General features: G+C 35.4%; 1 protein-coding gene across 6 annotated transcripts; it reads right to left on the reverse strand.

Moving 5' to 3' along the window:
• Window positions 1-8: 8 nt before the first annotated feature.
• LOC127635299 (clusterin-associated protein 1 homolog) lies at window positions 9-8,091 on the reverse strand. Of its 6 annotated transcripts, none has more exons than XM_052115219.1 (13): window positions 8,043-8,091; window positions 7,536-7,600; window positions 6,543-6,654; window positions 6,340-6,424; window positions 6,056-6,235; window positions 5,664-5,843; window positions 5,034-5,167; window positions 4,817-4,958; window positions 4,475-4,547; window positions 3,311-3,418; window positions 3,096-3,148; window positions 2,519-2,587; window positions 9-499 (listed from the first exon to the last, which is right to left on the reverse strand). In XM_052115219.1, the coding sequence occupies exons 2-13, from the start codon at window positions 7,555-7,557 to the stop codon at window positions 323-325; spliced, it is 1,335 nt and encodes a 444-aa protein (XP_051971179.1). In that variant the 5' UTR covers window positions 7,558-7,600; window positions 8,043-8,091; the 3' UTR covers window positions 9-322. The 6 variants fall into 6 exon arrangements, with proteins under 6 accessions (XP_051971179.1, XP_051971178.1, XP_051971180.1 ...); XM_052115220.1 differs by having other exon boundaries at window positions 11-499; window positions 2,528-2,587; window positions 3,311-3,421; XM_052115217.1 differs by having other exon boundaries at window positions 11-499; window positions 3,311-3,421.
• Between the last annotated feature and the right edge of the window lie 2,350 nt (window positions 8,092-10,441).

Here is a 10,441-nt window from a genome sequence, read left to right on the forward strand (position 1 = left end):
TATTTAGTCCATGTAATAATGTCTATTTGATTTTTACAGTACTGACAGAGATTTTATATTAATAAAAGACAATTACATCTATTTTAATTCAAGACTTACAATCAAATTGATCAGATTTATTGAGAATTTTAAGGCTAATTGAACAGGCAGGCTCACCTGAAGTCAAATAAGAAGATATATTTACATATATTAGTAAATACGTTATAATATTTACATTGATGTGGAGTGCATTGCACACTAAAAAGAGTGTTGTTGTAGTTATGATTCATGCATGTAAGCCATTATATAATAATTAATTGCATGTCAGTTGTGTGCATGTGTGTTAAAAATCATTATCGCTCTCCTCGAGGATTTGCGGGTTCAATGATCGGTTTGATCGTCCGGGTTTGGCAGACGAGCCCTCGAGACTGTCATTATCTTCATCCAGATCCTCGTTTTCCTCCTCTTCATCTTCATCACCATCTTCATCATCATCGTCAACATCGATCTCACTGTCCGACTGCAAACCAAAGAAAATGACAGATTATATAGCATCATTACGTCAATCAATAGTCAACCACTGGTCGATCTCATTAACTGGTCAAACAGTAAATTAGAAGAGAAACTACTCAAATAACGAAATTCTCTTTCACTTTTTACTTTCCTTATGTCGGCTCCCACGTGGGTGATTTCCAAAACGTAGGATGGTAGGAGAAGTCTCGTTAATATTTATGAGGAAAGCTCTTCCTGATTGATTAGGATTAGGGGTAGGGCCCTGATTGCTCCGTCAAATCAGGTATTGCTTTCCTCGTGAATATAAATGACTCTTCCCCTGATATCATGTCAGCTTCTTTTTGTGTTTGTGTGTTGTGAGTGAGTGTGTGTGTGTGTGTGTGTGTGTGATGGTCAAATGCATTTCAAAATACCTGTAATATTAAGAACAATATCAAGAAACCCATTCATTGCTCTTGGCTGGATAACTTTAAAATAAATGGTATAATGGTATATCTTACTGTAATAGCATTATGAAAAAGTAGATCTCATGCCATAAAAGTGTGAGCACCTCTGGTTTAAAGGAACATTACAGAGGATTTCTTGTAAAAATTTTCATTTCAAAAGAGAAAAATGCCATTACATGAAAAATACGTGTTCGTGTTTATGTTCCTGCCTTACCCCGAGTCACTACTTTAAGGCTACAAGTAACAACAGAGCGCAACAGTCTGGTTCTGAAAGTAAAAATGATTTGTTTCCATAGGAGTGGGCTACGAGGTTGTTAATCAAAGGTATCCCTTAAAAAATATAAAAATCGAGAGTTCATGACAAACTTGCCGCAAATTTGCCACTGATAATGTTCTCATGCAAATGAGTTTTGAATTGTCGATTGTTGCTAAAGGTCTGCTGCAAACATTTGCGGCGAATCACAAGCTCTTTTGCATGTGAAAATAATGAGTGGCAAATTTGCTGAAAGTTCGTGAAAAGTTTTCCAGAACTCTCGATTTTCTTGAAAGGAATATGCTTCTGTTAAAGCCATCAGTCTGCATTATTTCCACTTAAATTTGAAAACTTGTGTTTAATAGTGGAGTTCCTAATAAAGAACTACATTACCCATGATCCTAAATTAAAAGGATCCACCAATCAGAGAAATGCAGTCACTCCCATTTATTTTTTATTTGACTATGTCATTCGGAATGCTTCATGGGATTGTAGTTCATCCCTAATTTAAAGATGTTATAGGGATGGTCCACCCAAAAATTTTAATTCTTGAAAATATGATAGGTGTGGGTGAGAAACAGATTATTATTTGTCTTATTTATTTATTTCTTTTACTATTAGTCGCCCCATTCACTTCCACATTCTTCTTCTTGTGTTTTTGGCAATTCACGTTTGTCATGCATATCGCCACCTACTGGCATGGAGAAGAATTTATGATAAAAAAGGACTTAAATATCGATCAGTTTCTCACCCACACCTACCATATCATTTCTGCAGACATGGATTTAACCACTGGAGTCGTATGGATAACTTTTATGCTGCCTTTATATGCATTTTGAAGCTTGAAAATGTAGGTTCCCATTCACTTGCATTGTATCAGAGCTGAAATATTCTTATGTTCAGCAGAGAAAAAGAATGTTATACACATCTGGGATGGCATGAGGGTGAGCAAATTAAGAGAGCATTTAAATTTTTGCCTGACTTTCACATACTTTATTTTGCTTCAAATCAATGTTTGTAATCTTGGGATTCACCTCAGAAATTTTTTTTTATGAATGGTTTAATGAGTCACCTGAAGTGACCTGTGCAAAAAAAAAATCTAAGAGACTTCCGCGTGCGCACGCGAAAGTCTCTTAGTTTTTTTTTGTTGCACAGGTCACTTCGGGGGCTCCGTATTTATGAGACCCTTATGGAAAATATTATTGTGAAAAAACGTCCAGAACCAAGACGGCTGAAAAAATGGGCGGGCACTGTTGCGCTCTAGTCTAAAAACAAACAACTATGTATTCTGCATTTGTACACACATACAGTATAAACACACTCATACGTGCAAAACCTTTTCTTTCTTTTGTTTCCGGCCGCTGCCGGATAGGCGGATTCGTTCCTTTACTCTGGGCTTGATGAACGAGTGCAGAGGAAGACAAAGAGAGATGTAGGAGTGAAAATAGAGTGAATGAAATGAAAGCTGACAGCATATACAGTGAGAAAAGAAAACGTAGGAAAAAGAACGAGAGAGCTAGGCTACTGTGCAAAGGCAAAATGCAGTAACTACACATTTTATCAAGACTAAGCTATGACTGTGACAGACAGGTTTGGCTCAACTATGCTCTGATTTAGAGAAAAAAAGTGTCAAGTTTATAGTACATTAAACTACAAACTCCACACTAAAACTAAGTAACTTTGAAGCCATTTTTCTCAGTTTCAGTGTTGGTGTAGTTACCAAGTTTTGACTTAGTAGGTCAGTAGGAAGCCATTATTGCATGCACAATCTGAAAACTCTACATGACAGAAATATAAAAGGGAAGAAAGCCCTTGATGTGTTCTGATTTCATGCATGTCTTTGCTCTTCCATCAGTGTGTCTACGGAACAGAGAGTTACTGTATATGAACGTGTGCATTATCACCTCGTCACTGTCTCCTCCTCTCATACTGCCAATGAATTGAGCTCCACCTCGTCCTACAGCAGACAAAAACACATCAGGCATGCATGAGAAATTAAACTCACTTTCAATAACAGATACAGCCATATGTTTTATGAAAGTGTGAGTATATTTGAATTATGTGAAATGTTTTCTAGCTTTGGGAAGCAGGTTTCTATAAAACATGATTTATGAATCACCTGACATCTGGGTGTGGCGTGTGGGGTGTGGTCTGAGCTGTCCGTCATCTATGTCACTGTCAGATCCTTCATCCTCTGGGATGTCCACATCGGAGTCTTCATCCCTCACTACTGAGACAGAAAAATTAGAGATCTGTGATTCTTGTTGAAATCACATTAATAATTATTTTACATTTAAGTTACTTTCTAAAACACTTTTCACTGAAACATTTTTGCTCTCCCACTCAACAAATTCAAAATAATATGTGCATTTCCTCCACGTTCACTGCCGTACACGAGTCATGCACTCGTTTCTCCCATTCAATGACTTGTTGGTTTGGCACACACCCTTCAGCTTTTACAGAAACTCTTTTTAACATAATTCATGTTTTAAATGTATTCTACATCAACAATTAGGAATGGGAATTGTTAGAAATATAACTATTCCGGTTCCGAGTCCTCTTAACGATTCTTTCAGTACTTTTGAGGAAGAATTACTTGGAAATAAGAAATTCTTATTGCGTATACTGACCTCAGTGACCTGTTTCCAAAATATAATACAGACAATTTCATACAATTGTTGTAAAAAGCATGTCTGCATACTTTCTGCATCAAAGCTTGAGTATCGTTAAATACGCCTTTAAGCGCCGGATGTTTCACACTGTAGGTTAAAAGAACCGACTCATTAGAGTCATTCGTTCGGGAATCAATACACTGGAATCAATCTACAGCGCTATGTGTTTAATATTATAGATTCAGTAGGGGCAGCGCTGCCGCTGAAATGCACTGCCGAAAAATCGGAGTATTTTAGTACAGGGCTCGTCCCACATCGGCAGAAAATGTACCGTTACCGAGAACCGTTAACCGAACCGAATGTAAAGAAAAATCTACAGTTCTGGTATTTTTTAAAATGCAACCGATTCTGAACAAGAACCGTTCCTCAGTTCTCAACACCATAAATAATACAATTTTAGAAAAATGTGTAACATAAGTAATGTACTTCAAATTTACTTAATTGAAAGTCAGTAGCTGTAATCTAATTACAATAATTAAAAAAGTAATGTTACACTATTTCTGATAAAAAATTTGATTACAGTAATTAATCATTACACCCAGATTACACCAAACAATGTTTATAATTCAATTCTGTGTGTGTGTGTGTGTGTGTGTGTGTGTGTGTCTTACCTCCACTCCTCATGAGTCTCTTTTCTTCCTCTTTTAATTTGTTTTGTATCATTTTCATTGTAATTTCTGCTTCCTAGAAAAACAAAACAAAGTATACAGTGATAACATTTCCCATCAATTCAGTATCCTTAAATCTTCATGACAACACCTGCAATATTCAAGCTAAATACGCAAACATTTCATGTTCAAATCTTAACTTTCGTCTTTTGTTATTTGCACTTGTAGCTCAATCAATTCAATTATGATGCCATTACGGAGTGTCATAGTTGAGAACTGGCCTCATACGAGTATCAAAGAGTTGTTTTGATGCATTTCTACTGTAAAACAAGTGTGTAATTGCACCTCAAACCGTTCCTGCTCTGCTCTGTGATAGTCCTCCAGCTGTTGCTCCAGGAAGCTCAGGTTTCGAAATTTATCCACATATGTCTGGTACTGCTTTTGCAAGTCCTCTTCGATCTTCTCATATTCATCCATAAACGCTGGACTACATAACAAAACAGTGTCAGACAGTATTGTTTGTGTATTTTTGCACGGTTGTATTTTTGCGCCTGCGGCTCACCGTACGCTCTGTAGTGTTTGTAAACGTTTCTGGTTTCTCTCCAGATCCTGTTTCTTCTTCTCGATTTTGGCTTCCAGACTCGCCTCATCAGACGACACGTTATTGAGCAGATCCTTGGTCATCTGGATGCTCTCCTGAACACAGAAAACATGCCCAATGTATCAGTACACAAAGCTACAAGTCATTGCAACTCCAAAATAACATCACTTACCCACTGGATCCAAATACTCCAAAGAACCTCATGTTCTTATAATAAATAAATCATGTACACTATTCACTGAATGTACTAAAATCATGCCTATGAAGAGCTGAACCTGAAACAGAAAGTTATTTTGAGTTCTTGCAGCCCTCTAGAGACTTGCATAACACTCTTACAAAGAACATTGATGGTACAGTTTATATTTCTGGGTACTAACAGTTCTTGTAAAGTTCTTAATATGCTAAAAGTGATCATATCTTAAATAAGTTTGTCATGTTGTGTTATGTGGACCTTCTCTTAGATTCAAGAGGCTACCAGACCACAAAGACCATTTATAAACTCTAAAAAATGTAGAAATGTCTCATGAAAATGTACCTAACTAACAAAACCCGAGCGTTATGTTTGTGATTGATTGCGGATCTGTATTTTACCGTAACGTCTTTCACTGCCGCTCTGAGAGCTCTCTCTGTCTCAGTGATCTCCAGTGGTCGGGCAATTGCTGCCGTCCTGTTCTCTCTCAGGTCCTCTTCATGCCCAAGCAGGTCATACAGAGCTGCTCCCTTCGCTGTAATCTCAGATCCCAGCTGACGTGCCACCTTTAAATCTGCTATCTGCACAGACATGTGATAAAACATCCCAAAAAAATACATACTCTACTTAGTTTGCAGGTGAAATCAACAATGTAAATTATTGTTTAAGTTGATCCAAACTTATCCTGATAAGTCTTGTTGACTCATCGATTTCAAAGCATTTTGAAAATGTATGAAGAAACACGACATCAACTCATTGCATTAGTCTAATCTCTCCTAAACTTGGCCGTTACCTTTGAGCCCAGGTCAAACTTGAATTTGCTGTTTTCATCGTGGTTCTGGTCACCAGTGGTGTTCTCTTTGGTCCTCATGGCGTTGTAGAGGATGCTGGTGATTTTCAGCATCTCTTTCACAGCGTAACCATCTGCCTGATATAAACGCTTGAGATTCAACTTCACATGAGCCTTTGTCGCCTAGAGGAAAACACATTAATATACATACATGATGCCCAAACACAAACATGCGCATACGTTTTAATAAACATATTTTATGAATTATTAGTAATTATATAATTTACCATGAATTGAGCCACAGCTTTGATGAAAAACACTCTGTCTGACTCTGTGTCCACATCACTAGGAATTTCCATCTGTGGTTCATATCTATAGGACAACACATAAAATTATAATCATTTTTAAATTAATGTTATGAAGTTTTTATAAAATCATAAAAAACACACGCGCACACACACACACACACACACACACACACGTGCATCACCTCTTGACAAGCCAGATGAGTATTTCAGCAACTAAAGGGAAGTTTGGAGATCGGAAGTTCTCCATGGAGATGAGGCGAGGGTAACCGAGTGCTCGCATCATCTCTGTAAAATCTATTTATCCAAACCATAACACAAATATGATTTCACACACTCTCTTAAGCCATGCAATAAAGGCATCGTTCACCCAAAAATGAAAATTCTCTCATCATTTACTCACACTCAGACCATCCCAGATGTGTATGACTATCTTTCTTCAGCTGAACACAAACAAAGATTTTTAGAAGAACATTTCAGCTCTGTAGGTCCTCACAATGCAAGTGAATGAGTACCATGTTTTTTAAGCTCCAAAAGGCAGCACAAAAATAATCCATAAGGCTCCAGAGGTTAAATCAATGTCTACAGAATGTATATGATAGGTGTGGGTGAGAAACAGATCAATATTTAAGCCTTTTATTTTTACTATAAATTCTCCCTGCCCAGTAGGTGGCAATATGCATGAAGAATGCGAGTCGCCAAAAAGAAGAAAGTGAAAGTGGAGATTTACAGTAAAAAAAGGACTTAAATATTGATCTGTTTCTCATCCACACTTATCATATTACTACTGAAGACATAGATTAAACCACTGGAGTCGTATGGGTAACTTTTATGCTTTTAAAAATCTTCGCTTGTGTTCTGCATCAAGAAATTCTTACAAATATGGGCTGGCATGAGGGTGAGTATGTGAGAATTTTCATTTTTGGGTGAACTATCCCTTTTAGATCGCTTTACTATTAAAGAAAATGTCAGGTTACAAAACAGATATCAAAACATTTCTCAAGACCTAAGATGCTTTAGAAACACATAAGGACATATTTATACAGTCCATACTGTAGTTAAAGACATATTGAAACCAGTACAGAAAGTATATTGACTAGCCTATATCTTATTTTAAATAATTAGCCTTCACCAAAAATGGTTATAGATTGATCAAATTAAAGTGTAGGTTTACTTACTCCTCAGATCTCTAAAAGACATGACTACTGTTCTCCTTTTAATTCTGTACACAGACAACTGTCACCTACAAGACAAAAAGAGTAAACAGAGCAATACCATTTTATTATTTATTTAATTAACATTAACATTTAAATATACTGAAATTACCTAGAAACTAGTGATCTAACACCTAACTCGTTAATTAACCAACACATACATCAATATACACACGCATTTACATATTAAGGGCAAAATTACAATAAGATCAGATCAAATTAGTTAAGCTAACTTGAAATAGATGGTTTATGATCATTATAACTGTATCTACGCTGTCAAAATCAGGGTAAAGCGGTTAATCGACAAATACAAATGATTATTTTGAATATATTCGTCCTTCATCGTGTATCTACGCTGTCAAAATCAGGGTAAAGCGGTTAATCGAGAAATACAAATGATTATTTTGAATATATTCGTCCTTCATCGTGTCAATAAAGAGTGAATATTATTATCGAAAGCGGATTTCTTGCCTTTAGCAGAAGCGTGTGTTGCAGTATTCGTCACTATGGCAGCGAAACAGACTTACGGAAGCCCAGGAAGGACATTCAAAAACAGAAACGCATTTGTAATATTCGTTGTGTGGATGACCGTTGGCAGCCAACAGTGTTCTGAATTCATGTTATGGATATACATTAAATGTAATTGATTTGAAACTTGTCAATCTGAACATTAGAAAAAGCCTTAGAACATTTCCTTTAACCCTTGTGCGAACTTCGGGACATTTTTGTCTTTTTCATTTTAGTTGTTGTTTTTCGATCATTTTCTATTAACGCATACATTTTGCCAAAGGTATGCATTTTTGGGGGAATTTAGTTACACTCAGGACCTTCAGACAAAAATATCCCCATTGAAACCCATTAAAACTGCAATATTTGATCCCAGTGTCCTTAAAGCATAAAATCATTAATTATATGAATGCCCTGGCTTCAACATGTAAATGTTTTATATTTTCCACCAGATGGCGCCATTTTTCTCAGGTTTAGCCTATGGAGCAAATACATGCTTTTTTTCCTATTTTCTGTTTGCTGGATTATAGAGCACTGCAGGCCAATTGAATAAATGATGCAGCTAAAATTGTGTGACTATGTTGGTATCGATGTCAGAGTGTGTTTTGTATGTATGTATGTATGTATGTTTAATGAGTATTTAGAAATTTGTTTGTGTCTGTGTGTAAAAAAAACAACATTGGCATTATGTAAACAAACTGGCATTAAAAGGGTTAAAATCATAAAAATTAATATATATATATATATATATATATATATATATATATATATATATATATATATATATATATATATATATATATATATATACATATATATATTATAATAATAATAATTATTATTATTTTCATATAAAAAAAGAACAATTTATAGGGATAAATTCCTGAACATTAATGAAAATTCATAATTGGTGATCAAGGCTGATGTTTGTTAAAAAATATTAACTAATTGAAAGTAGAAAATAATATTAATATATCATATTATGGCAGTTTTTTGACGTGGACATTTTTGTCCTCTAAGGACCTCTGAGTAACTTTTTTGAATTGATGCACAAGGCTTAATATTATTTCTGGGTCACAAAAGTATGACATTATATATGAAAGAATATGAAAATAGTCCAAAAACTTTATTCGAGGTTACAGTGACTGTACAGTGAGGATCTTCAGTCTGGAGTCAGCCGAGATGGAGATGAAATTACAACCTCATTTTGTAGCTGTGTGTGCCTTGCAGTACTCAAACAACGGTGTATGTGTACAGTATGTGTCCTTGTTTTGTGGTTGTCTGTTTTGTAATGCAAAGTTCTCAACATGGTGTGAAAACATTTAAGTATCTAGAATTTATGGCGAGACACATCTATCATTTTTTGAGTATGTGTGCTGATATAAATGTTTTATAGTATAAGGAGTTTGGTCTCCAGTGCAGACAGGCGTGTCAGTATCTGGGCTGACTCACTCCTCCAGCGGCCAATTTCAGGACTTCACATCTCACAGTGACTGTTGACGTGTGTAGTTTTAGCTGGTCTGGATCACTGCTATTCTGACACTCACAATGACCTCTTACTGTGGACTGTACATGGCTTTTAATATATAACATATACAAAACACATCAACATGTTAGAAGAACATTAAGCCTACTAAATCCCAAATGTTTGTTCTTTTGGGTTTAATAGTTTGAATTTCTGAAGTTATTCTGGAGTCAATGTTGTTTTCTGTATTTCTCTGAACATGTCTTCAACTTCTAAGTTGTCAACTCATGTTTTCCTAACATTGTACTTGTTTTTAATAGTTTTAATAATGTAATAAATATATTTTTGCTGTTCAAAAATATTCTGCTGGTAAGAATTACCCCGACTATGTCATACACTGTGATCTTTACAGTTGCAACAAAGTAAAACGTAAAGGACAGTATATTGAAGTCAATGTGAAAAGGCATTTGTAATCCTTCATTTGTATTATTTCTGAGTTAAACTGGATATTAATAGAGACGTGACTTGATTTTATCAATCAATAATTAATTTACTGCAGTGTGTGCATGTTCTCGGTTTCATCATTTATCATTAAGAAACATATAATGTTTAGCAGGTTTCATTTAAATCTCATATGCATTATTTAATGTAATAGTGTTTGCTTATGCTTGTTCTGAAAGTTCTTATAAAGTGTCATCCCTAAATTACTTGGTTACCAATATGGAATAATTTATACAAAATAAACTATTATTTAATCCCCACTCAGTCATCCAGAGTCAACAAAGATGTATTGGGATTATCATTTACAATATTTCCGAAGCGTATAAAATAATTTTAGTACTGAAATAAACGATATAGAAAATAAATGAAACCCACGCATTTATCAGCAGAGGGCGCC

This window comes from Xyrauchen texanus, chromosome 42, assembly GCF_025860055.1.
Source record: "Xyrauchen texanus isolate HMW12.3.18 chromosome 42, RBS_HiC_50CHRs, whole genome shotgun sequence".
Lineage (NCBI taxonomy): Eukaryota > Metazoa > Chordata > Actinopteri > Cypriniformes > Catostomidae > Xyrauchen > Xyrauchen texanus.